The following is a 27,756-nucleotide window of genomic DNA, read 5'->3' on the forward strand; positions in this document are numbered from 1 at the left end:
TTCTCATTGGTTTTAGCCCAGGAATTTTAACACAGAAGTCTAAAAGGTGATTTGGAGGGCAAAGAGCCAATGAAAAGGGCTTTGCCATCACTGCAGTCACCCAGGCTCTGCAGTGAGGGCGCTGAATCTCCCTTCTCCTCATTGCTTGTTTTCCTCTGATCACCTGTCAGCTACCTCCTGCCCACCAGCTCCTTCCAGCCCTCCCTAACACCTGCCCACTCACATGTGGCTGTTGTAAATATCTTAAGTGGGATCCATGGGTTTCAGATGCATGAAACACTGTCTATGTAACAGAAAGCAGAATTCAGAGCTCACTGTGCCCAGACCCTGCTCTGCCCCAGCAGCACCAGCTCTGGCTTCCAGCTTGCCCCAGTCCAAGCGTTCTGCTGTGAATCCCAGGGAAGCCAGCAGAGCCGTGCGTGCTCTCAGACAAACCTCTGCACAACAGATTTTGGGGTTCATACTTAGTTTTCGTTGCTGATTTATCCATCAGCAGTTCCCAGCCCAGCTGCAAGCACCTGACAGGAGGAGCTGTGCTCCCTCCAAAACTGCCCTGAAATCCCACCCTCGGTTACCTGCACACAAACCCGAGGAAGGAACTCCATTGAGCAATGGAGACTCCCTGGCACAGCCTCAGAGAAGGACACATTTTCCTAAAACTACACAAAGGGAATGGATAAAACAATAAAACTGCACCACAACCCCTGGACCTTCCCCCTTCCAGACTTCATGTTTGTGGAGCAGGAAAGCTGGGTCTGCCTGTGGGGATTTTCAGTGGCACAGCAACCTCCAAGGCACAGATCTGTTCTCACTCTGTGCTCTCTGTCAGTATTGCAGCTCCTGCAGAAACACCCTGACAAGCTGAAAGCATGCTCTGCGCCCAGGTACAAAGGGTGGCAGCAGCTGCAGAAGTGAGGGTGAGTCCAGCTCAGCGATGGCACCTCAGAGACAGCTGAGTGCCTCGGGGCAGAAGAGCTGGCTCTGTGCTGAGAACTCCTGTCATCCTTCTAAAGCTGGACCACAAAGCAGCTGGCTCTGGCTCTGAGACACATCCACATACCCCAGCACCCTCAGAAATGAACAGAATTGCACTCAGTCCATCAGTTCCCTCTCCCTCTGGGAACTAAGAATTCAAACACTGGCTCCAAAACGTTTTAGTTGGAAACACCAGAGCAGCCTGGGACTGTGTAAAATCACACATTTATCGATCTGAGGAGGTTTATTCATTGTCCAACAGTCATTGGAGTTAATTTGTGAAATGACATGCTTAAAGCATAATCACAGCTCAAGACTTTTCAGGTTTTTTGTCATATACTTCAGTATCTGTCCCATTTAAAAAGTAACATTTCCAAATATTCATGGAACCAGTGTTTAGAACCCCAAACTGCCCATGAAGAGATGGAGACTTGCCAGCAAAGCCCATGGGAGTTCCATGGCTGATCCCTTCTTGTGTAGGGATGCGTTCCCAGTGGGAAGCAGTGATGGATCCAAGGATCCATCCGCAAGGGATGCCCAGTGCCAGCCTGAGGACGACTGTAAGGGTAATGAAGGGGGGAAAAGATGTATTCAAAGTTGCAGCCAAAAGAGATCTTACAGGCAGAAGGGGTCAACAAAAGTTCCCTGATCCTTCACATGCACACGACCAAGCAGAGTTCCATTGTCTCCTTTCTGACCCAGCCCAGGGAATGCTCCAATGAAACACTACAGCCAGGTCACCATCAGTGAGAAATCATAAATTACTATTTTTTACATATGTATCTTAGAAACTGTAGGATGTATAACCTTTGCTTAGTCGGTGATGGGTAGGAAGAATAAATCAAATATGTTTAGTTTATTGTTCAGAGGCACTTGGACAAATTCAGAGATGATGAATATTTTTTCCATGAAATGAAGTTCATTTTTTAAAGGTTTTTTTCAATTTAAGGTACTATTTGGGAGAAAAGTCAATAAACAAGAAGATATTAGTTTCCTGTTTTATATTAATCTTTAAGCTATTTATTTTGTATTTCTGTAAAAAAAAAAAAAAGCAAAGTTTTAAAGATATTTTAAGTTTTCAGAAGTTTATTCATCTAAGTTTGTAGCACTAATGCTTAGCTCTGTAGCCTGCAAATAATTAAATTAATTGGGGCCAAATGGATTACAGCCCCTCAAGCACTGGAAGCACTGTGGGGGGCACTGGGGCTCAGGAAAGTTTTGGCACCCACTGTGTGAGGCACCAGCCCGTGGAAGCTGCTGTGGCACCATTAAAACTTTTTGCATGAAAAGGCCCAAGAATGTTTATTTTCACTTTCTTATTTCAGGTTTTGCCTATTGGGAACAGATGGCAAGGGGAGGGGGGTGCCTGTCTGTGGGTATGAAACAGGATGGGAAGAAGTCTGAGTACCCAGGAAAGAACACACAGTGATGAGACCTTGGGCATGCAAGGTGTCAGAATGACTTTGAGCCAGCACAGGTGACACCAGCATACTCCTTGCCTTGTGTGACAGCAGTTCCCACCTGCCAGGGCCACCCCTCTCCCCCACCCAGGCAGCACCAGGCTCTTCAGTTAAAGCCTGCAGCTGAGCTGGATGCAGCTGAGGAGGAGCACAGCTCCTTGGAGGAACAAGTGCAATTCCAAGTGTGGCATTCACATTTGTTTCTGAAGACCCTGCCCACAGCTGGAAAGGAAGAGTCTCCTTCCAGGGTAACTGTTTCTTTTCAAGAGAAGCCAAAGCACCAGAGGAAAATAATTTTATTATATCTCTGTTTCAAAGAGCAGGGACAACACACACGTGAACTCAGGTTGGTTTGGGTGGGCTGGTTTTTTTAGAGGACAAATTCTCCCTTTTGTTTAATACAGATGCTTCAAAGTCCCTCCCTGAACCTTCTCACTGCCAGGTACACGCCCGTTCAGTGAACCAGGTAAACAATTGTGTCCCCAACGTCCCTTGTCAGGCCATTCTCAGTGACACAGACATGCCTCTGGGCCAGGTCAATGTGGAAGGTGGCTTGTTCCAGGATAGGAGTTTTCCCTGCTTCCTCTTTGCCAAGGACTGGAACGCGGCGGGGCCCAAGCACGGGATCATCAAACCTCATGAGCTTCACCTTAGAGAGATCTGCACAGAGAGAGCAGCAGGTCAGGCATGGGAGCTGTACACAGAGTTAACCACAGCAATGCTGAGCCCTTGGAACTTCCACGCCTGCTCCGAGGAAATATATTCTCATGGCAATACCTGTCATGTTAAGGTTTACAGCAATACAACAACATCCTTCAGTGGTTACAGTTACCAACAGAAATGGGGATAAACCACACAGAAACACCAGCTCCTAATGCCACATTGCAAATACTGAATTTGCTTAATCTGGCTCAGGACAGGTCTGAGTAACTGAACAGCTGTTCCTCGTTTTCTGAGGAATGAACTGCAGAAACTGGGAGCAAGAAGAAGGTGAGAGTTGATTTCAATACAATTCCCTATCAAAAGCCAGACTAATAATTAGACTGCTAAGCAGACCAAGAAGCCTGGGACCCTTCAGGTCAGCCCTCCTGCAAGTGCAGCCTTGCAGCCCTGTGCCCAACAGCACACTGACACCTTCTGGGAAGACAGGGATGGAGCCCCTGCTTCATCTCGCTCCATTCCCAAGCCTCCACCAGCAGGAGCTGGCAGTACCTCACATCCCTGCACACACAGGGCATGTCACACCTGTGTGCCCCCCTCAGCAGGTGGCACAGCTGTACAGCTGCACTGATGCTACCTTTGATCCCCCTGTCCATCTTCATCAGGCGCCTGATGATGGTCTCTCTGTTGTCCCCTTGCCTGATGTCCATTCTTGTGGAGAAGTGGCCATTGGAGGGTTGAGGGTTCACCAGGAACACAGACACACCAGGCTGTGAGAAACAATACACACCTTAAAGGAGAACCTGTGCATGTGATCCCTCAGCAGAAACATGAAACTAAACATCTGCTGTTAATAAACCTTCCAGAGGAATAAAATCTCTTTAGAACCTGGGTACCAGCACTGCCCCAACTCTAAAATGCAGCCCAAGGTACAACAAGGGTTTAAGGGAAATCAGCGACATTTTTACTTTTAGGGTTAGAAATATTCATACATGATAAACATTCATGTCTGACCAAAGTTTTTAAATGGCATATTTTAAAAAACCCAAACAAAAGTAAAGTTTCAAATTAAGTTTTTAAATTAAGTTTTCAGACTTCCAACATCTGAATTTCTGATTTTACCTCAGTTCTGAATATAGAAAATGGTTTTCCAGGACAGCAGTCTTCTTTGATTTTATCTTCTGCTTCAGATGCAAACTTCACCTCAATGTGATCCAGCTGTCAAAGAAAGAATGGGGGAGGAGGGAATAAGCAGGAGTTTAATAGTTTTAGAGGGAAGAGCAGAGGTTACAGCCCCATCGAACAGCTGCTCATGTAGGAAAAGGGAAAGCAAACCTGCACTGACATAAAGCAACAAAAGCACACTTGAACCCATAAAACCTTGTTTGGAAGGGATCTCTGAGGGTCACCTACTCCCTGTGTGAGGTGCCAAGACCCCACTGTCAGGCTCTGAGAACAGGGACCCCCAGAAAGCCCCCAGCCCTTCTGGCTGTTTCCAGCAGTGTCTCCCTGTTCTGAGAACACATTGCTCTCTCCCCTGTCAGGGGGCTGTGAAGATTTACAGACCCCTACAGTAAAAGCTGCTGCTCACTCTTGGCTTTGCTCTGACAAAGGGCCAGTAAAGCCACACTTGTTTCATACTGCACAGGTTACATCAGCTCTGCAATATATACAGCTCCTAATTCTTAAAAAACAATTGCTTTTGATTTTGACTTTCGGTGTTGGTGTTGTTTGGTTTTATTTGTTCTGGGTTTTTTAACACCACATGCCTGAGCTGTCTCCTCATTACTATGCTGCCTATTAAACTAAATTCTGCTCATCATATGAAGCAGCACAACTGCTACCAGACTGGATGCCTTTTCCACAGCACAGTGTGGAAAGCCCTGCCAAGAGCCTGCTCCTTGCAGAGGGCAGGCAGCCTGCTGCAGCCAGCATGCCACTGCAGGTACCAAGGACTGACTGCTCATGCTGATGCCTTGAAGCAGCTCCTTCTAATTTCTTCAGCTGGAAACCTGAGATGGAGACTGGTTCAGAGAAAAATGTCTCCTCAAAAGTACCAGTGGATGTCACTGTCACAGCTACACCCAGAACTGCAGTGAAAAGCAGCCCTGTTTTCTGTAACCACGTTTGTAGTGCACACCTACCAGAAGTTAACATAACAAGGCTTAGAGCCTTAGGGAAGGCTGCTGCTCCAGCTATCCCAACAAATGTCAAGTAGTAGGTGCCAAATCTGTACCAACCTCCAGGGAATTTGTCAAATAGACAATGTTCTCCATGAGCACTGCACGCTCATCAAACTCCAGTTCAAGATCAAGAACACGAGAACCATTTTTCTCCAAGTTTTCCTGTGAGGGAGAGGGGAAAAAAGTATTAAAACCCTCTAAAGGCTGTAAGTAGAATGATGCTTCAAAACAGCAAACTATCCACATTAATCATGAAAATAATAGGCTTGTAAATCTGAGAGCTCTCTGCTGGCACAACATTAACATTGGAGCAATAATTTTCTTATAACAGGGCTTCTTCTACAGGGAGCTGGTGACACTGATGGGAGGAGTAACAGCAATTAGAACACGTTTTTAATATAGAATTGAAAAGGTATTTGACATTCACAGTTATTTAAATCCCTACTTAATGTGCAGGTTGAGAATTCACAGAATCAGTCAGCATTTCAGTGGTATTTCACAGCAGGAAACTCAGGCTTATGACCCAGTTTAAAATAAAGGACAAGCCCACAACACCTGGACGTGCTCACAGCGAGTTCTCTGCAGGGAAATAACCACCACTTTGTACGTTAACATAAAAGTAACTTAATTAGTCCAGAAAGCCAGCAGCAACAGTCACAAGAGACACAGTATTAAAGGCAGTCTAAAAACCACACTTTTTTTTATTTTTGACTAAAACAGAACTTCCTGTTTGGAGTTTAATCTGTCCCTGCCTGGCTCTCACATGCTGAGCCAGCTGTCTCCTTTGAAGCTCTGCTTTGTCAGCCTCAGCATGGTTGTGGTTTCCTGGTTTCCTCATCAGTGTAATGTGAAAGATTCCCTTTTAATGTGGAACTGCTTCCCTTTGTAAATCACAGAGGTGCTCCTACATTCCAGCCCTCCTCTGATGAGTAGGAAGCACAAGCAGAAATGCTCCTTGTGCCTTGGAATTGATGAATAATTGGTTTCAAAGACACTGCTCAGGGGAGTCCGAGCTCAGAAGTTTCCATGTCTCTGTGGGAAATAGGTTGTTGCTCTTTGGAGGTGAAAAGACGGATTTGAGGAAAGTCTCAGCTCCTTCCCCACATGCCCCAGGATCACTCAGTGCTGCCAGAATAAAGAAAAGATGGATTTGAGGAAAGTCTCAGCTCGTTCCTCACATGCTCCAGGGATCACTCACTGCTGCCAGAATAAAGACACCAAAACACAGCCATGTTCCAGCCCCAACTCTTAGGACTGAGAGCTTGTCTGATCTTTCCTAGCTGGATCAGTGGATCTAACACATCCCTACAGTTCTTACAAACTTAGACAGGAAGCTCCAGAATTGCTCTGTGCTCTCTGCTCCTCTGAAGCCCTTCACCTGGGCTAATTCACATAGAGACATTTTTATTATGCAGTTCTTCTAGAGATGTAAAAGATGTTCATTAACAAACCCTTGAAGGTGCCAAACAAACAAAGGGCAAGCAGGGGGACACTGCACCCACAAAAGCCTTTCCTGTACCAGAACTGTCCCTCTGACACTTACCTTAACCATGGCAACAAAAGGCATCACCTTCTTCATGTACTTCTTCAGCTCTGGCAAGGTGTTCAACTCACTGGCAATTACTTTATTATCTGGCAGCTGACCTCCACTGGCCTAAACAGGGATGAACAAGCATTAAAGAGAGGAGCTATCATGAAAAAACTTGCTCTTCAATATCATATATCTTTCCTGCTCTCCCATAAATACTAGCAAAGTTTACCAGCATCAATGATTCCACAGATAGTTTTCTCATCCTTTTGAAACCCAAACAGCATTTAACACTAATACAGAAGAAAGTCTATACAATGCCCAAAGGTGAATACTCCCAAGAACAAATTCCACACGAGGAATATTGGTTTATCTCATTGCCACAAGCTGGAATAGTCAGGACTCCCAAATCCATCAGCTACAACCCTGGTGTGCTCAAGCTGAGGATGGTTCATCAGGATCCCAAAAGCCACTCTCAGCAGTCTCCCCATGTCACGCTATTTCTTGTCACACTGCTGAGTGGTATACACTTACTCAAGGACTAGAACAAAGCTTCTAAGCCCCTTGCAGAGGAAGGCAAGCAGTAGTCTGTCAGAGAACCATCTTTCCTCAAAAACACACTTGTAAAGAAGAATATTTAAAAGCTAACCATTTACAAATGGAAGAAACAACAGAGCATAGGCACATTTTTACTCAGATTGTCAAAACCAATGAAACACAACTGTTAAATCAATGACAGTCCTCGGGACATTTTCGTTAAGCATCAAAACTTACTGGACAGTTGTAAAAGCATAAAGAAAATGAATCTATTGGAATAATTTGGTAACAATGTACAGCTTACAAACTTTCAATAGGTGAATAATGCCCCCCAAACAGCAGGCAAGCAGCTGGAGGAGAGGAGGAGCAGAGAGGGGATAAGCACCTGAAAGTGCTTGCGCAGCACGGACAGCGTGGTGTGCTGCCAGGGTGGGTAGCTCTTGGCCACGTAGATGGTGCAGTGAGAAGGCTTCTGGGGAGGCTCTTTGGTACTTTTCTGAGGAAAGAAAAAAAAATCAGGAGGGAGTCGCCAGGCAATACAGAATGATCAGCCACGCACACAAACAGCCCCTCACCTTTCCCTTCGCAGGAGCCATGCAGCTCTTGAGGCGCAGGCGCAGGTCGTGAGCTGCTTCCATCAGGTACTGGGAGGAACGAATCAGCACCTCATCCACGGGCCCTGCTGCTGGCCACGAGGCCCTCATGATGGAGCCAGCCTTTGGGCAGAGCAAGACAGGAATGCACTGAGGGGAACACACCTTAGCTGGTGGGTTTCCAACCACGATAGCTTGGATTGGAAAAGAGAGTTTAGCCAGGTTGGATCTCAGTGAGCACCCACCCATAACACCCTAAAGGAGTGGGCACACAGCCAACAAGCACTTCTTTGCAAGTGTGCTCAGGACTGTACACACAATCGCAACTACCATACAGCTAGGGATTGCCATCTACAAGCAGAGGGCTTAAAAAACATTAAAAGTAAGCTTCACACAGAAGAGTAAGACTGTTGTGTTGTTTCACTTAATTTTAAATCACCTCTTTGTAAGCAGATAATGCTAGTGACTGATACTGATGTTCACACACCACCACAGTAACAGGCCAGCCCCCTGCAGTCACTGTTCCAGGGACACCGAGCCACTACAACCCCTTGGATTCTGACATATTTTGTCTACTTGTACATGAATATCTGACACGGGTGTTACTGAAATAAAGAAAAGCTCAGCTCTGAATCAATGCCAGAACTGAAATGTCAGTACCTTCCCCAGCAGGGACCAGATGTGCTCACACAGGTGGGGGCAGATGGGGGCCAGCAGCAAAGTCTGCACCTCGATGAACTGGAACACCAGGTCCCTGTGCATGCCCTCGATGGCCAGCTCCCGGTACTTGTCCTTCGCTGCCTGGAACAACAGCACAGCCATCAGCCCTCTGCTGCCAGGGACAAACACCCAGAGTCACACACACACACACACCCCCACACACACACCCCTGTGGGCTCCAACACGCCTTCACAACATGAGCAGCTTGTTATAATCCATTACTGAGTTCTAAGAACTGTATTTTCCTGAAGCATCCACATGTGAATCTGCCAGTTGGCCATTGGATTTTGCATTTATGTGGTACTTTAAAAAACTGTTTATTGGCACAAACATAGAAGACAAAAACAGCCACAGCTGTGCATCAGGTGCTGTCATCCCAAATAACTTGCATACCAATACTAATAAGGACTAAGAAAAAGGCAATGAATATGATCTATCTTTACACATAATTCAGCCTATTTAGCCCTACTCCTGAGTATCTCAGAGCAGCCACATGAAGGAGTGTGTGCAATTCATTAAATGGAGCAGCATGGCTCTGCAGACACTCTGGAGTCATGGTTTATGGAGGATATCAAAAAGCACTATGCTTCCAAACAATTTTATTGATGCATTATCTGGATTTCTCATAAAGAGTCCTTTATCACAAAAGATACAAGAAAGGCAACACTCTTTTTAATAGTGTCTTTTTTTTAAGCAGTTTCTTGCTCATATTGGGTATCAGGACTATTTGCAGAACTGCATTTGCTTTCCTCTGGATCTTTGTAAACTGACACAAGCAGACCTCTATAATTCCACATTTATTCCCTTGAAGTCCTCTTGTTTCTTGGCACAATTCTGATTCCAATTCAGCTGTATAATTAAAAGGATCAGAGACAGAAGGATCAAAAGAAATCCACAAACTAACAAATACCAGGTGTCACTCTCTTCCACCTCCTACCTGAAATTCAAAGAACCCAGTTTTCAGAGCTTCCTTAAACATCATCTTCTCATAATTTTGGTCTGTCTTCATTATGCCTGCATTCATCTCACTGGGGAGGGAAGGGAAATGACAACATCAATACAGCATATGTCCTACGTAATGGCAACACTGTAAAACTGTCACCAATGTAGCCAAACCCCATAACCTGCTCTGGAATGAGCTCTGTTTTATAGAATTCAATAATTTTTAGAAAAAAATAACTATAGGATTCCCCCTTGCAAGGAAAAACCTGGCCCAAACTGTATTATTAAGCTTTGTACCATACCTGGCAAAAACTCTGTCATTGAAGGTGCTAGCTGGGCCACTCCTCAGGCTATCTCTGTTTGCAATCATCTCCTTCACCCACTCCACCCATGTGTAGAGACGAAGAATACCAGCATCTGCCATGGCTTCCACAAAGTTGGCATCTTCAACAGTGTCTCCAGCATCAGCCAAGGCCAAACGCATGCCTGAAGGAAAGGGGATCAGCTGCCACGGCTGGGCAGATATCCCTGGGGATATCCATGAGGATATCCAGCTGCTGTGCTGGGTGCCACAAGCTGGCCAATACCCATGGAGTGCCGTGCCTCAAAGGAGGCACTTCCCCTGGGAGAGGAACACTGCCCTCCCTGGGAAGGGACCAGACAGACACCAGAACCAGGAGAGCAGCACAGTCACTGCCCAAAGCACAGGAGCTTGGAAGGAGCACGGCACACACGGATACACAGGGCACAGACACATACACACCCCACACACACCAACAGTGTGTCCTGGGTTCTGATCTCCTCAGTGAACGTAGAAAGGTCCAGCAGGCTGCTCTGCTCCTGCAGGGCTCAGCCCCAGCAGCAGCTCCTGGCTGAACCAGGTGTGCTAACACACATCCCAACCTTCGAAGTGGAGTTCAGCTTTTCAAAAAGAACAGGTGGTGAGTGGCAGATTTATTGCCATTCAGTACTCCAATAAACTCCTTTGAGAGCAGAACACTCATTTGAGTAGTTTTGGCATAACTGGCAATCAGATTCAGGTCAGAATGCACTCACCATCTGCAGAAAACTTGTCAACAGCTTGAGTGAGAGTGAGGAAGTTGCCTGTCGATTTAGACATCTGAAAGAAAGATAAGACTGTTTGTTTTCTAACACATCCCCTGTGTTGGTGGATAAGCAAGACAGACCCAACAAGGGTTTGGGCAAACAATTTTCTCATGAATCACAGCAAAAAAGCTCTTTGGTAAATCTGAATGAGGTCTCACAGCAAAAGCACACTGAACTCTGCATGCACTCAGCAACAAAATATAATTCCAGAAATTCTCTCAATTAAACACTACTTTAAAACTGGCAGTTTCAGATCATCCTGCATTGATTTTTCAAGAAGGACTCCACCAGGGTTTGTTTCAGGGTTTTTTTGATTCCTATCAGTCTCCAAGATATAACTCCTGGGTTCAGGTACTTTTAATTCAGTGTCAGTACTTGCACATATTAGCAACCTATTGGTACAAACTTTTTCCTCTCACTGCACATAACTCCAATGCTCTAAAAAGCTAAACTTTAGTTAAATAAATATTCAGTATTACCCTAAAACTTCACAGAAATGCACGGAACTCTTCACTAAACTGGTGAGACTACACAAGAGCCGACTTAAGGGAAAGTGATACATAGAATCACAGGCAAGGCAGATTTTTACCTACAATGAATGAAAAGCTGGAGAGCACTAATGAAGAAATGTCACTGTTTCCCCTGCTTACATCCCAAGAAGTTTCCAGTCTGGCTAGCAAATGCATATTCAGACAACATAAAAGCCATGTCACACAAAACTTCACTGTACCTTTTCAGAGTTGAGGAGCAGATGTCCATTGGCTCTCACAGCTACTGGCCACTTTTCCCTGTTTGACGATAAGATACAAATCTTTTGGCAAAGTAAATACATTTCCTATTTTTTGAAAAAGGAACAAGCATTTTATGTGCCAGTTTGAGACAAACACCTTAAGTGGAATCTTCAAAAAAAATACCTAAGGGTTGTCTTAAATATATTAAGGAGTGCCTCTGAAGATGAAAAGAACTGCAGTATAAAGGCTAAGGATTATCATTGCTGAAATGCAAGGTAGGGAGCAGTGCACCTGCAATTACAGTTCATTTACGTCACCTTCCTCTATTCAGATATTTTTAATTTAAAGGCCAGTGATTGGCACTGCCCAAGAGCACACAACAGTGTGGGGTCCACATCTCTACCCATGAAGGAAGGAGATATTAAATTACCCACAATCATCTTTTACTATGAAGCAGAAACCCACTTTTCCTATATATAGGAAAATACATACAACCCCTAAAGCAAAGTTCAAGGGAATGCAAACAGTATCTTCAACATAAAAGCATCATGCAATGGGCAAAGATTCCCAACCAGTCCTGCACAGTCCATGGGAGAATACATGGCTCTTTTAACCATGCTTGAGAAGGAATTGAGGAGACTTAATAATAAAGCAACATAAATTCCAGTGCATGAATCCAACTCAACACTGGGAAATCCATAGGAGGAGATAATGCAGAAAAAACAGGGGAAATAATAGTAGAAGCCCCTTCCATTTCAATAACTTCTATTACAGACAATTGTATCAAAGCTGCAATATGAAAGAATACATTTTTCAACACAATTCTAAATGCTGTACAGTCCAAAGGCCATTAGCAAATGTAACAGAACTGCAAACTCTCCAACTTACCTTTGTTCTGACCACATGGCCACGTGATTATAGAGGTAGTACGACAGGTGATTTGGAACAAGATCTTTGCCAGAAACTCTGAGATCCACAGGATACCAAAACTCAAACTCCTCCTTCAGCTTATCCAACTTTTCTTTTGGAATCTCAGTTTTAGGGAATGGAGCTGTCTTGAAGAAGATGTAATCCCAAACCTCTTTGCTCATTTGATGTGCCCTGCACAGAATCAGTCCCACATTGCACAGTCAGTGAAAGCTCCTCACACTCCACAGCACTTTCTATAAGACAGCTTAGATCTGTTGCTCCATTCTCACAGCACAGTCCACATGATCAGTAAACATGGACAGAGTGCCCAGGGCCTTTGCCTGAGTGAATCCAAGGTCAGAAACAAATTCAGAACTGCTCAAGCCATGCTCTGCTTAAACTCCCCTTTGAGATTTCCCAACAAAACATAAAGACTCCCATAAAGTTAAAGTGATTAATAAGTAAAGCATAATCTTGAATATTCTGGAAGCCTGATCATTTCTTTTCCAAATGTCACCACCCAAGCCCCAGCACCACCTGTGACCTGAGGTGGACACTGAGAGCCACTCACTGCTATGTCTTATCGACCCATTCCTTTTGGCTTCCCAGAAGTCAAAGAGCAGGAGGACAGGAGAGAACTGCTGTACAGTTCAAGGCTGCATCCTACATGGAAAATATTCGTGGTCTTTTCCCATTTCAAATGCAACGAACATTTAAAATTACCATTGATTGCAAGACACATCTTACCAATTACCAGAGGTAGGATCCACAATTTTGAAGGAAAATACTCATGAGATGCAACTGAGACCCACAGCTCTGTGGCTGGCCACTGGGCTGTATTAACACATATCCTTCTTGTTTCTACAGAGATCTTTATTCCTGGCTCTCAGAACTCGAGCAGAGCACACCAGATACTGCGTGCATTCCAAATTAAATACTTTCAAGCCAAAGTCTGCTATGTGTTAGCACCTGTTAAGGAGCTTTGACCTTTGCTATGCAGAGAGGAGAAGCATTCTAGACCCCAAATACTTCCAGCACACATTAAAAAAAACACCTCAGATGATAGTCTGTACTACCAAATCCTACAGGCACAGCTTTGCTGGTTTGTTTCCGACAGTTCTTGTTCTATGCTTTCAATTCCTGTGCTGTGATTTGGCTTGTGTTTGATGCCAAATCCACTGTAACTGAAGGTGACTGGAAGGATAGGCCATAAACCCCCTTTTCCTTCACACCACAGAGCAAGTATCAGTAAAAAGCATTTTCCAAGGCTGCTTAATGTTATCTACTTGCACAGGAGAGCACTCTAATTGTACATGCCTAATTACATCAGATCTGTAATTCAGGGCCCAGGATGCTCACTTCAAAGCTTGTTTCTAGACACAACTAGCTTGTGCATAGCTCCTCTGTAATTACAGAGGTTTGAGCCCACATGACAGCCTTGCCCAGCCTCAGAGGTATTTCTGTCTGTAAGAATCAGAATCTTTACCTTGGAAATGGTTTTTAGATTAGTTACAGCATCAAGTAAGGAAAGTTTCCATTCCAATATGTAAACTACTCCAGAAATTAGTCCATAAACCACACAGAATTAGAGCAGATGAGTTAAGTCTGAAGTCTGATCCCTATCACCCCACTTAAAAGTCACTCCAGCCAAGAGGTCATGTGCCTCCTTCCCCCTTGCCCTGAAGGCTTCCACAGACAAGTTGTGGATAAAATATGGTTCTAAGCTTCCAGGAGTGTGACAGTGACAAAAATCAAGAGATAAATCCTGTTCCCTCTGTACACTGGAGCCTACAATTTATTGTGGTGCACAACAGTCTCAGCAAGCAGACACCTAAACAGCCACTGAAACCCATCACACAACAACCTGCCAAGGCCCATTTCAAGGCAAGTCAAAGAAGTATTGAAAAAGGTGATTTACTCTCCACATAGGTCCTTCAGAGATGCTTTCAGAAGCATTTTTCCGCTCTCTCTCCTTTTCTCACTGCCTACCTCACTTCTCTCCTTATTGCCCCTCTGCAGACCTGTTCTAACTCAGCTCATGGTAAGTTTAATAAAGATGCTTTTTACACACAAAAGCAAAGATTCAGTGTCCTTGGTAAGTGTTTCTGCAGAGCAATTCAGGACATAAGCACACTCAATTAAACAGGAGAACTTAATGGTTCCCTCTCCTTACCTGATGCCCAGAGGAGATTCTCCTTGGCCCCTCAGGTTCCCTCCCTGCAGCAGGTGAGCCACGGTGTAATAGGCCATGTAGATGGTGGAGTCAGAGAGAGACTCTATGAGCCACTGCTCATCCCAAGGTAAGCGGGTCCCTGGGTAGGGAAGGCTGTGTCAGCACCAGCAGCACACCCCCACCCACACACACAACTCACAAGCACAGGAGCAGCTCATGATTCTCCATGGAACACATAAACATACATATACTCATTAGTACTCATGCTTTTAAAAACATTTGGTTTAAAAATTAAATCATGCATTTGAAAATTTTACTCAAGAGCAAACAACTGCTGATTTTCAATCTGTTTCCTGACACAGCTCAGCTCAAGAACTGTGAATTCTGTGAATTCGAGAACATCTGCTGTGGGTTATAGTGCACTTCTAGGAGCTGTTCCTAGTCAGGCTACGCAAGATGAAGGCGAGTCAGAACTCAAAGAGAAAACCCAAGAGATGGTACAAGTTCCCTCTTCTGACGTCCCTTCCAAATCAATGGCCCAGACAAAAAGCTACCAAGATGCTGCACAGACTACCTGCAGTAGTGCAAAGATTACCAGCCCCATGCACATCCAACAAAGCATACCTTCTCTGGGATGCTGGGCCAAGATACAAGTTGCACAATGTTGCTCCCACACCTCCCTGTATCACTGGGGATGTTGTACAGCACTTAAGCCTTCCAAAAGAAATGAGGAGTACCATCCTTACAAAGCACTAACTGAGAATGGAATGATTTGCCTACCTAAGCCATACGTCCTGGAGCATGCATGCTCTTGTAGCCAGCCTAAGGTAGCTTCAAAATTTCTCCTAGTCTCTTCACAGAACCTATAAGAAAGAAGCTCTTACTGCTTTCAGCCCTCTCAGACCCCACCAACAGCAGCAAAGTCACTCTCCTTTACAGCCACGTTCATAACTCACGTCTCCAGGTGTTGCAAGCACTCTGACGCCTGTTTCTTCCAGCTCACTTCACCATAATCTAAATACCTACAGTCGGGAGAGGTTTATTGTAATAAAGCAATTAAGAAGTAGTGTGCAACTGGAGCAACTGTCTAACTACAGTTTTATTTCACTTACCACTGATCACAAAGGGCCACAACACACTCATCAGCAGATCTCGATATAACTTGTTTCTCGGGTTCCATATAAACCATGGCTTCACCCTAAGAGTTGAAAGGGCAATGAAAGCTGAGATTTAAGTACTGAGCAAAGTATTGAAAACACTGATAACTTACTAAAAAGCATCCCCTCCATTCTAATGTGCTTTATAGCATTTACTGCGTATCTCTCAGCACAGCTCTCTGCCTCAGTATTTTCCCTCAGGTAAAATGAGGCAAGGCTTGACTCTGTATACTTCTCTAAGGTACCAGCTCATACCACTTTGTACAGAATGCATGAGGAAAAGGAGGACATAAGCACAAAATACTCCCCACTGACTGAAACAGCTCCTACGAAACTCTGGGGGACAGAGGAAGGGGGAAAGGCAAAGGAGAACGGGATGCTGAGCTCCAAATCCACTTGCACACATCATGCATGCTGATGCAGTATAATCTGGACATAACAATGCCACAACAAGGGAATAATGACTAAAGGCCTGAAGCCTCTCCCACTCCCAGTCCTCATCAAGGAGTCTCATTAGAGGGATGCCACACTCTTTGTTTACTGCTCTCTGTTTTCTGAAAGAGGAGCCCAGCAATGGGGCATTTGCACAACACACACCCCCTTCACTGGCTTGAAAGAGACTTGGCAGTTCAGGTCCTACACTCCCAGCTATATTCATAAATATACTGGAATATATTCACACTGGTCCAGAATAAGCTGGACCACCAGAACATGTCCTAGGGATGGTGACAGAATAAGGCAGGGAACAGGAGAACTCTAATTAAGCTGCTCAGCCCAAGAACACCAGGTCCCTCTCTCTGCAGTGACCCAAAGCACCATGAGGGTTGCAGAACCACACCAGGGGTTTCTCTGGCAGCTCAGCCCCGTGAAAAGGACAAAACAGACAATTCAGAAGCAGCTGTGTGCACACTGTCACATACCTTATCCAACATCAGCTTCTGGATGTGTTTCTTGACATCTTGAACTTTCTGTCCTTTGAATTCACCCACCAACATCACCTGTAAAAGATGGGTCACAGGAGATAATTTTTTTTCAAAATTTAGCAACAAATAGGTCCCATAGGTGTTCAAATCAATACAAGGAAGTAGCAGGTGCTGCAATCTTTGACATGCAAAAAATAAGACTACAGGTATTGGTTTTTTTCATTATGTGTAGTCATCTTAACCCAAAAACGGTTTGTACACATGTCAGCATACACAGAGATGACAGATTGCAAAGAGTCAGAAATAAAAACTATTGCATGCTTACAAAAGTACAGCTGAGAAATACACATGTTGAGCTACTGAGGTAAAGACAGGAGAAGAAAAAAAAACCAAAACCAACCCAAAAAGAAAACAAAAAACCTGCAAACAATCACACTTTGCTCATTTCATATGTTTCCCTATCTATACTCACAACAAAATGGATCAGCTCCCCAGATGATCACTAGTTCAGAAACCAGGTTATAATACTCAGAGAGCACAGGCATGTATGAGTGGAAACTTCCTCCAATTCTACATCACTCTTCCAACTGCAACTGCAGAATCTTACTACAGGAAGAGTCTAAATGAAAAGTCCTTCAGGATTGTTTTTGGGAAAAAAGGACACAGTCCCCTTTTCTTGAGATTTTTTTAAAAAATTCTTTACCTGCCTTTTTTTTTTTTCCTCCTAGTTAAACTCACCAAGAAAGCACTTACCAAGATCTTGTATTACTTACTCCCTCATAGAATCCTTTCAAGTACACTCTCTCCTTGGCCTCTGCAAGCTTATCTCTGTCATTCTGGCTCTGGATTTTGAGCTCATCACAGATAAAAGGAGCACAAAGGCTGCCAAAGTCTGGGATTTCAATGATGGGCACCTGAGAATTAACAAAGGGCAGTCAAATCCCTCCTGCACCCCACTGCTCACCCTGTACATACACGGTGACACCTAACACCCTGTACGTATATGTCACCTAACACAAGTTACACAGGGCTTACAGATTGCTGCAATTCCACTCGTGGCCCAGAAGTTGTGGCAGCCCCAGGGGCACTGTTGAGCTGTCCCAGGACTGGAGGTGGTGTGAGGAACCAAGGGTTCTGCAGAACACTGGGATGCCTTTACCTGTAACCTGCATTTTCTAAGGAAAACTGCCTCAGCCTCGAGGCTGTGCTAACAGTGAGGGACTTTAGCTTTTTGCATTGAACAGATATCCTCTTAATCTGCCCATGAGGGCACTAAGATTTAATCAACCAACAGGTTATCCGCATAATGATGCATTCCATTTCCCAAAACAATAATTCCCATAAAAGTTGATACTTTCCTTTCTCTCTGAAGTATAGCATAGAATAACAAATCTTGGTTGCAACCCTTAACAGACGAAATGTTGTAACTGCAAGAAAATACGAAAACTAAGTTTTTCAGCTCTTTCAGCTGAGAAGGACTTTGAACAGAAACTCTGGAAGAGGTAGCACAGCTCCTGATTCATTTCACATCAGGGACCATAACACCTTGTGTGCTGTAGATGGACAGGCCTGGGTGCACTCACCGGCTCGAATGGCAGGACCATTTCATCTCTGATGCCATACTTCACTCTCAAAGCCTTGAAAATTGGAAGAAAAAAATAGTAGATAGAAGTCTTATAGATTTAAAGGGTTTTATCCATTCATAGTGTCTTTTTTTTTACAAAACATTTTATTACAAAACAGACAAAGCCACTTTCCTGCCTTCTCACCATTTCTGACACCCGAGCTCAATCCCCATCTCATTTCCAGATGATTCTTTGCTATAATCATTTACATTTTTTAAAAGGGGAAAACCTGACATTGCTCTACACTGAAATGAACAGACAAAAATTCAGTAGCAAGGGATAACTATTCAGATGTTGAGGTACTCCTGCAGTTGGACACAATCACTTTCAGTCTCATTTGAAATTCATAGAGAATCTTAATCTCGTTTTTGGAAGTTATTTCCACAACAGGAACTCATTTCTGTTTCACTGGTGCTGCTCTCTACCTTAATGTGCAACACAAGTTACATGATTCTTGTCCAAAACTCAGTCCTGAAGTACGAAAAAAACCCAAAAATCTGTCCTAGCCCAGTAGGTTTAAATTTGATTTATTTTTAACTGCTTTGATTTCAAGTTAGAAATGACAAAATGTGAGTTTAATTTTACCCACTTTTATTCACTTTTGACCCTCTTCCCTAGGGAGAGGAAACAGAAACAATTCAGTTAACAGACTGACCTGCTTCTTTTTCAAGTCTCTCAGGGCTGCAAAGTCATCTGGAGAGTCAGAGGGAACACCTGTCACCACTCCAGTTCCTTGGCAAAAGAAAAGATAAACAGATGAAATGATTAGTCCCCACATGCTGAATGCCAGTGCCCATCCAACAGGCTCTTCTGCAGAATTACCTTTATCCTCCTTGATGGTGAGCATGGGCAGGGCATATATGACCTTGTAGGTGGTGAGGGGTGCTGAAAGTGCAGCACCAAGAATCTCCTGAGCAGGACAAAGGAACAGCATTACAGTAAATCAGGGCCTTTCAGCCTGGTAGAGCAAGCTCTCCTGGCTGATACTCTTCAAATTTTCTGTAAATTTTCCTGACACACTACAAACAAATTAAATACATTTTATACACAGATGGACAAGGAGGAAGTACATATGAAAATGTGTGGTACTATGAGAGACAGGTAGAAAAAACAAATAAATACCAAGGAACTCAAACTACTAGTATGTAGAATTGGGAAAGCATAGGAAGCAGAAGAACAGTTTGCTCCCAAGTATCTGAAGCACAACAGCATAGAGGCAGAAATGGCTTAGGAAGCCAGTGTCATTAGTGACATTAAACAAAGAAAGGAAAGCACACTGTCAAGATAGTCACACACTGACAGGAGGCAGTGGAGATGTGGCAGCTGCCTTCTACCTTACTAATTTGCTTGAATTCACATCACATCTACTAACAATGGAAAAAAACATGTACTTTCTACTTCATTCTTCGAAGCAAGATCAAGAAAGATGGTGCCAAGTAGTGAATGGAGGTCAAGGGCTGCAAACAGCTGAAGGTGCTTTGCATCAGGATGAATAAACACCACTGACAATACTTGCACAAAGCACACAAGTTAAGGACAGCAAACCCCAAAACCACTGACATTCACTCAGCTAAGAAAGCTTCATTCACACAGATGTACTGGGAATGTCAGTACCAACAAAAGCCTTTTCCACACAACCTTTTCTAGCTATTACTTTTCCCCCTCCCTTTCCATCCACTCTTCCCAGCAAGCAGAAAAGTGTTACTTAACACTATCCTTTCACCACATCATGCTGAGGGAACAGGAATGCATCTGTCCCCAGCTAAGTGCACCAGCTTATTCTCCCAGCAGCAGCTGTGCCTTGGCTGCCAAGGAAGCTGCCTGTTGCTTGCCTTGTTTGTCACTAAAGATTTCAGCCACTCCAAAATCTCTGTAACACCTGCTGTATTCTCTTTACAACTAGAACTCCACCACCTTTCTCAGCGTTAGCCCCAGAGGCCCAGCTGAGCCTGAGCAGTACACTGCAGGGTGCTCACCTCTCCCATCAGCTCCTTGACCACAGGCACGACGCCATTGTCCTTGGTGAAGCCCTGGTAGGACATGTTCCTGGCAGCACGCTGGGTGCAGATGAAGATGTCCCCACTGGCAGTCTCAAAGCCAATGTACTTCATGTCTGGGCGCAGCCAGCAGTTGGTCTGGCCAAACATGGTCTCTGGCCTGAGCGTGGCAGCCACCAGGAAGATGTTTTTTCCTCTCAAGCCACTGGGGGGAAAGAGTGTTGGATAAGTTACCAAAATAAAATCATTCCGATCACACAGATCATGCTTTTAAACTAACATCAACTTTCAAGCAATGCGGCCTAAGAGACAAAAGAGGGTCATTAATCTGGTGCAGGTTTTCCGTTTTCTTTCCTTTTTTTTTTTTTTAGAATTCCATCTTGAGTTCCACGGACACGCAGCGAATAGAGCAGCTCAAAATTCTGACCGGGTCTTTGAAGTGATGGGAATAACCAGGTGGAATTAAATTTTGCATTAGGCAAAGCAGACTGTTTAATTCAATGGTCAGTTCTGGCCAGGAAACAGAGCCCATCTGCCACTAAAAAACCAGGACCTACCTCAATTTTGCAGGGTAAGGATCCAACACCTTCATTTTTATCAGTGTGTATTCTTGAGGCCCAACACCCTACAATTCCCACAAACAATGCAACAATCAATAAATGAAACTCACTTGAGCAGGAAAGAAAATAAATCCTATCTGCAGGAGCCTAATCCAAACATTATTTAAGGTACTGATGCTTTCCTCAGAGTAAATCCTATTTCCATTCATACGAAAGGCTGTCCACCACAATTCAGACTGCAGAGAGGTTATACTGTATTTCTACAGCCAAAAACTTACTTGTCACAGACACTGTCTCAGCAGCATCTAAGTTACCAACAGCTTGTGTATTTGGTTTCAACAGATAACAACACAATGGAATGATGTTGCTGGCACAGATTGCCAAACGATCACAGAAACCACAGAAACAGCTACCATGGAAAATATTATCCATAGCTCCAGACAAATCTGCTCAAGAGAGCAGTTTGTTCAATTTTCACATGCACTGACAGCTGAGCGACAATGACTCCGCACATCCAAACTATGTTTTGCTCCAACGTGCAATTTACTTTCTATTCAGTATTTAAGACCATAAGCAATGCATTAAAGTGTCAAGTAAAAATATTACCTCTCCTGTTTGCCTGTCATGATCCATGCAAGGCTGTCCATCTTTAGGGGAATAAATTGTGTATCTAGAAAAAGGTTTATTTTCATTTAGCAGTGAGTAAAATAGTGTATAAAGCAAGAAGGAAAACAAATGTAGCTCTTGGGGAAAAAAAGACCTCTTAATGCTATTTTCAAATTTTCTGTGGATTTGTATCCACCAGTGCCAATGTTCAGTTTTCACAAGAGCTTTCAGAATTGACCCTTTTTTGCTTGACTTGGCACCACAGGAAAACTAAACCCGGAAGACAAATCTCACACACTTTGTTGGCACAACAACTATATTTCACCGCGTCAGGCAGAGCACCAGCAATGGAAGATTCTGGTTTCATGTGAGTTAAAAGCACTCCAAGGCTTTTAATACACCAGGGCTCTGTCTTTGGTACAGCTGAGCTTATCCACAAGCCCAGAATCTCAGAGCTGAGTGGCAGCTTACCGTTTGCCAAATTTAATCTTATTTCTTTCCTTTAGTGTAAGGAATTGCCATCGCACAAAGGAGTCATAATAGGGATTGACATTTGTTGTAATGAAGGAACGCCTCCAGTCCACCTGAAAATGGGCAAGAGGCTCCAGTAAGAAAACACAATCAAGAAATCAAAGGAATCTCATAATACCATAACTATTATTTTAAAAATAAAAGGAGCTTTCTCTCCAAAAAGACAATGCAAATAAATAAATAAATAAATAAATAAATAAATAAATGGTGTAAGCTTAAACACACATCTGTGCCTGCTCTCTCACACCAGAGAAATCAAGGACTCGAGGTCCTTCCACTGACTGAGAAATTCAGAGGTTTTGTAGTACTTTTAACCAACCATTCAAGCTGCCTTTCATCAGCACTGCCTTGCTTCATCATCTTTATTTCTCCTCATTTTCAAAAATCTGTAGTCAGCAGGCCAAATACTTTTAGGAAGAAGAATGTAATGCTAAATAGAGTTACTGTCAATACTGACTACAGACAAGTTATCTCACATGGGTACCATAGATCATAATGTCTTTATTGGACTCATTTCTAGCTGTGACCACTGTAAAGGGTACAAGCTCTATATAAGAAAGCACTTAACTATCACCCAAGACCATTAAAACCTTAAATGACTCCTTCCATAACTATCAGAAACCTGGAATTATGCTGGCATTACACAGAAAATCTCAAGGAGAAGCAGCACATTCAAACACAATAACAACACAGGTATGGCTGCTTGTATAACTGAGGTTAGGAGCACCCAGAGTCACCTTCAATCCCATGCTCTTCAGATCCTGAACAGCAAGGGGAGGGAAATAATCCAGCCAGTGCTCAGCTTCAGAAAAACTGACCACTTCTTCATCAGACAGACCCAAAGACTTCATGATCCCCCACTGGTATTTGGAAGAGCCAGTCTTGGCAGCAGCCTTGCTCTGCAAGAACAACTGGGATTAGGAAGAAGCCCACAGTCCTGTCGCAAGAGCATTTGCCTCTGTTTATGTTATGATTTCTGATTCCAGACACACAAGTTAATACAAATATTCTCACATCCTCCTTCTAACAGTGAGGGTAATTAATTAGAGTTTCCATTCTACACCCTGTATTCAGAGAGTTTCCATTCAACCATACCTTGCATTCACTGTTCATTCCTCAACCCTCCTCTTCCCAGCTGTTCCATGCTGATGTCCAAAACACCTGCAGAGGCTCTGCCACAACAACCTGGCAAGGAACTGCCTGTCGTCAAGGCCCTGCTCAAACCCATGGGTTTTTGTACCACAGAAAGGTGGATACCTTTACCAAAATATACCTGTACCAAAAACCTTTGCTGCTGTCACTCTGCTCATGGTACTTTTCCCAGCTGCTGTCCCTTGAGAATCTCCTGTCTCTCCCCAACAGTGACCCAGGCAAGGTCACACCTTCTGTCCTGCAGAGCAGCCAGAACCCCAAACCCAGCAGTTCTGGTGGGACAATCTCTTGAGCATACATAAACAACATACAGACTATCTATAAACTTTTCCTAGACTTGATTCTGTGCCTTGTTTTAGAATACCCCCAAAATCCTAAAGCCTATTTAAATACCTGGTAAGTGAAAATAGTTTGGATAGTTTTACTGAGCCTATCTAGACAGAACTGGCTAGATACCAACTTAAAAAACAATAACCAGAACAGCAGGAATACACATCCTCTACATCTGAGAAACCAGGGCTATTTCCTACAATCCACTGAGGTTTCTGTGAGCCCAAAAGAGGAAAAGCCTACAACATGCACACTCAAGTTTTGAAAGCACAGCTCTCAGACCAGGAAGGCTTAGTTTAAACTTTACCTTTTTGCCTTTTGCTTTGTCTTTGATGATAATTTCTTCCTCTTTTTTACCAGAATTTTCTTCCTCTTCCTCCTCCTCATCAGGAAATTCCGGTGGGCAACCATACAATTCCATTTCTCTTTTCAGCTTATCTGCACAAGCCTAAACAGAGTTATTGAGAGTGTGTCAGCCAGGGAACCAACTGCAATCGCAGCCAAGGACTGGGTTTTACTGATAACATTTTGTATTCCATGCTTCAAACTTTTTCTGGACCTTGCATTAACATCTAGGAGATCCTGTCACTTCTAGAACACCTTCCAGGGCAGGAAGAGGTTTACTGTAAGGATTTTCTCACAAAGGAAAATATACAACAGGTAAAATTTAGTTTTCCAGCACTTTATCTTCTGAAGTGATGCTATAGCTCAAGCACAACACGTTTATTACAAATTCAGGTTCCAAATCACACTGTCTTGGTAAGTTTTTGAATAAACTAAGGTGATGTTTGGGATGGACAGTAAGCAAGGCTTCAAGCAGCCTTAGGGATAAAAACCCCATCAGAAACAACCCCAGCAACTGCAGAACTCTCACCTTGATGGGCATCCCCGTGCAGTGCAGCCCAAAGGGAAACAGGCAGCTCCTCCCCTTCAGCCTCTGGTACCCAACTGCGAACTAGAGAAAGGGAAAATGGAACAGCTGGAATGGCCCAAGCTGAGCCAGCACCTGCCCCAACATAGGGTGACTCCTTCTCTAACATGGAGCCTCTGGCAGGTGACACAACTGGGGAGGAGCTCTGGCAGGAAGGTGGAACAGGAGTTTGTTTCCAGGCCTTCCCCTGTGCCTGTACACACAGGCATGCCAGGCTGGCTCCACCACACACCCATGGGCTGCTGTGGAATCCCACCCCTAGCACCCAAAACCTGCTCCCACACAGAGCACAGCAAGCACAAACAAAAGGCACAGGTCTCTTGAGAAAGCTGAGCCATTTAGCAGCATCTCCTAAAAAAATCTCACTTCAAAGAATAAACAGGGAAACACCTGCAGCCCCATCTCATTAAATTAAAAATTACATCAATGGAATTTCCCTTCAGCTAGCAATATTTCTACTGAAAATATTGGAAAAAAAGCAGTTTAATAAGTCATTACTAAAGTTATAAAGGAATGCATATGGCATTCTGTTAGTTCAAAACTGAACTGCAAAATCAGCATTTGTTCTAGAGCAGTATTTAAAGGTAACAGCAAAGGAGGAGCTTTACCTCACATTTAGACAAGGAAAACGTGTGCCCCAGGTGCAGGCGGCCATTCATGTAGGGGTATGGAAAGGTGACAAAGTACTTCCCTTTGCTGAGAAGAAAGTCAAATAATTAAAACACATAATTAGCTTTGTAAATAACCATCAGACAATACACGAGCAAAACATCTGTCAGGATTGACATCACACAGAAACATTGAAATAGATACAGCATGTTCCCAAAGGTAACAAATTCTAATCCCGCTTCTCTAAATTAATTACAGCAAAGGCTTAGAGTCATTTATTTAACCTCCCAATCTGTGAGTTCAGACTTTAAGGGCATACTGCAAGCAATCACTCCTTTCACAGGGATATATTGTTGCAGGATGTTTCAAAGACATAACTATGGTGTTGGAACCAGAGCTCTCAAAGCAGATAAAAATACATTTACATTTAGGACACTGAATTTCTACTTCTACCCTTGCACTCCACACCTTGTCTCTTCACACACTCCCCCAGTCCATTAACATGCAGGAATAAAGGCCAAGTCATTTGTTTGTTTGCAAAATGTACAATTTAAGAACCTGCCACCTGCTACACCACTTCAGCTATTTATCTTGGTTTAGTCTGACTTTCCCATACACCAAATATTAACCTCATACTGCCAAGGTCACTGCTTTTCCAGTCGGAGACCCTCCCACAGCATTCATGCTGTTCCCCCACGCAGTCTCTCCACACCTGTGAAGAGCATGGATCCCACCAAATCCAGAGGAACTGCACTTCCAAGCATGCTATGCATTCCCAGAGGATAAACAAGTTTCTCAGGGTTTACTCTGAGGCAGAAATAAAAGCAAGAGTCATATGGTGTTCCCCAAGAGTGCAGAGCCCTCTCTACACCTGTGAAAGGCTCTTCCTCCCCACAGCTCTGCTGTATCTCCTCGGGGGCTGCAGCCAGGGGTGACCAAGGTGGCTCATCCGCTGTCCCCACAGCCGGGACCTCCCCCAGACCTGGCCTTGCTCCAGGTCTACAGAAGTACAAGAGCTTGTGCCACAGCAGAAGCCAGGGTTTTGTGTAACTCTGCTGTGCTCTGTGGGGCAGAGCAGGACACACCTTCCCTCCAAGTGAAATCTCCCAGTGGTGAGGGCTCAGGCAGCACACTGAGGAACCTCCTCCACGTCAAACAGCACAAGTCACCAGAGAGAAGTTGGTTTTCAGACCACAGAGGGTACTGGCACTGCCAGGGAATGAAAAAGCTTCTCCAATCCCACTGGAACTCAGCCACACACATACTCAGCTACCTTATGTCATCAGCTGCAGAAACATCAACAGGGTGCAAGCAAGTCCCTCCAGCTGAGCCACGAATACTGCTCAATACCACTTCTTCCCCCCACCAGATTTTGTATGAAAAGACGTTTCAAGCAGTAAAAAAACGAGTACAATGATACCTCCTCTGGTCCTTCCTGTCTGCAGCATTGATCTCAAACACTCGATCGTGGTCCCACTTCTGCTGGACCTCTCTTTCAATCTTCTTCAGGAAATCAACTTTTGCTGTTCCTTTACGCTCCTGTTCAACAGAGAAAGGAAGAGAAGCCTGGCTGAACAGGGCAAGAAATAACAGAACTGTATCCTACTACAGACCACTCCTGATCTCCTTGGGAAAGGGCAAGCACTGCTCCAGAGCACTGCAGCAACACCTCAGAGCAGCAGTGATGACTCTGCAAGCCTGTACCTTGAGATCCAGCCCTCTGAAACTGGACCTAAGATCTGCAAGGAAAGCATTAACAACCCTTTTCCATGGCAAAGGACTCTAAAGTAGCTGTGACACACACACGCTGGTCATCTTCCAATAAAGAACAAACTCAGAGAGGTCCGAACTGGGGAGGTAGAAGAGGATATAAATCACAAGTTGAAACACCCACAGAATTCTGTTTATTCAGACTCCACAAATCCATGTAACGCATCCTGTTCTTGACGCACATGAAGGGGGCACAGCACTCCCTGTGCCAGGAAGAGGGCTCGGTAACAACTGCAGCTGTAGCTTACGGAGCTCCTCAGGTAAAGCATTCCGAGCGATTTGAATTAAATCACTGTTCGGTAGCCCTTCCCCTCATTATTTTATCACATAACAAACACATGGCAAGTATTAAAGGGTCTTATTATTTCACCATATAACACCCAGGAATGGTTAAAGGACACACGCATTACAGACACGTGCATTCTGCACTCGCAAAGGTTGAGGATTTAGCTTTTCCCCATCAAAACCAAGACAATCCCAAGACGTTTTACACCAAGGGGACGCAGCCGCCGGGCAAAGGCTCGGCGCACGCCGCTGCAGGACCCTCTTCCCGGAGACCGCGACGCCGAAGAGCGACCCCAAGGACACGGTAAGGAACCGCCGGGAACGCCACGAGCCCCCGAGGGGCCCTAAAGCCAAAGGCCGGCCCTCCCCCTCAACTCACCGCCATATTGCCGCGCCTGACGGGGCCGCGCGGGCCGCGCCACCACGGGAGCCGGCGGGGGAGCCGAGGCCGTACCAAGGGCGGGAGGGGGGACACCGGGCCCTTTTTACCGTGAACGAAGGGGAAAGAAGGAGAATGGGACGGAGAACGAACAGAGCGATCACTGCGGCCACTTGTCGCCGATGGGGAGGGGGAAATGAGCCCGGTGTGCCCGCCCGAGGTGTGCGCCCGCCGGCACGCTGTCGCTTTAAGAGCGCCCCCCAAAATGTCGCCGCGGGTTCATGTGCTCGCTCTACCGAACTTGCTGGTTCTCCGTGACCCTCGGCTCGGGCTCTGGGCGGCTGCCATTGGTCGGCAGCGCGGAGCGGCACCTTCCGATTGGT

The 27,756-nt window shown here is 44.6% G+C and overlaps 1 protein-coding gene across 1 annotated transcript; it reads right to left on the minus strand.

Annotated features, from left to right (window-relative positions):
• Nucleotides 1-2,748: 2,748 nt before the first annotated feature.
• Nucleotides 2,749-27,560, minus strand: LARS1 (leucyl-tRNA synthetase 1). The gene is made up of 32 exons (XM_062502071.1): nucleotides 27,374-27,560; nucleotides 26,360-26,478; nucleotides 24,939-25,026; nucleotides 24,274-24,354; nucleotides 23,707-23,847; nucleotides 22,655-22,816; nucleotides 21,858-21,970; nucleotides 21,387-21,450; nucleotides 20,778-20,845; nucleotides 20,200-20,425; nucleotides 19,046-19,133; nucleotides 18,879-18,955; nucleotides 18,182-18,235; nucleotides 17,372-17,512; nucleotides 16,596-16,673; nucleotides 15,631-15,716; nucleotides 15,475-15,540; nucleotides 15,299-15,381; nucleotides 14,519-14,657; nucleotides 12,325-12,537; nucleotides 11,436-11,493; nucleotides 10,655-10,718; nucleotides 9,901-10,084; nucleotides 9,594-9,684; nucleotides 8,597-8,737; nucleotides 7,919-8,059; nucleotides 7,729-7,839; nucleotides 6,822-6,932; nucleotides 5,336-5,440; nucleotides 4,218-4,313; nucleotides 3,733-3,865; nucleotides 2,749-3,095 (listed from the first exon to the last, which is right to left on the minus strand). Exons 1-32 carry the CDS (start codon nucleotides 27,377-27,379, stop codon nucleotides 2,890-2,892), a joined length of 3,534 nt encoding a protein of 1,177 aa, XP_062358055.1. The 5' UTR covers nucleotides 27,380-27,560; the 3' UTR covers nucleotides 2,749-2,889.
• Nucleotides 27,561-27,756: the final 196 nt, after the last annotated feature.

This window comes from Cinclus cinclus, chromosome 14, assembly GCF_963662255.1.
Source record: "Cinclus cinclus chromosome 14, bCinCin1.1, whole genome shotgun sequence".
In the NCBI taxonomy this organism is placed as follows: domain Eukaryota; kingdom Metazoa; phylum Chordata; class Aves; order Passeriformes; family Cinclidae; genus Cinclus; species Cinclus cinclus.

Coding starts and splice junctions, on each gene's coding strand:
- LARS1 (XM_062502071.1), bottom strand. Junction 8,060..8,596: donor TCTGGTCCCTGCTGGGGAAG/GTACTGACATTT, acceptor CTCTGCCCAAAG/GCTGGCTCCATCATGAGGGC. Junction 3,866..4,217: donor TTTCTATATTCAGAACTGAG/GTAAAATCAGAA, acceptor TGTTTCTCACAG/CCTGGTGTGTCTGTGTTCCT.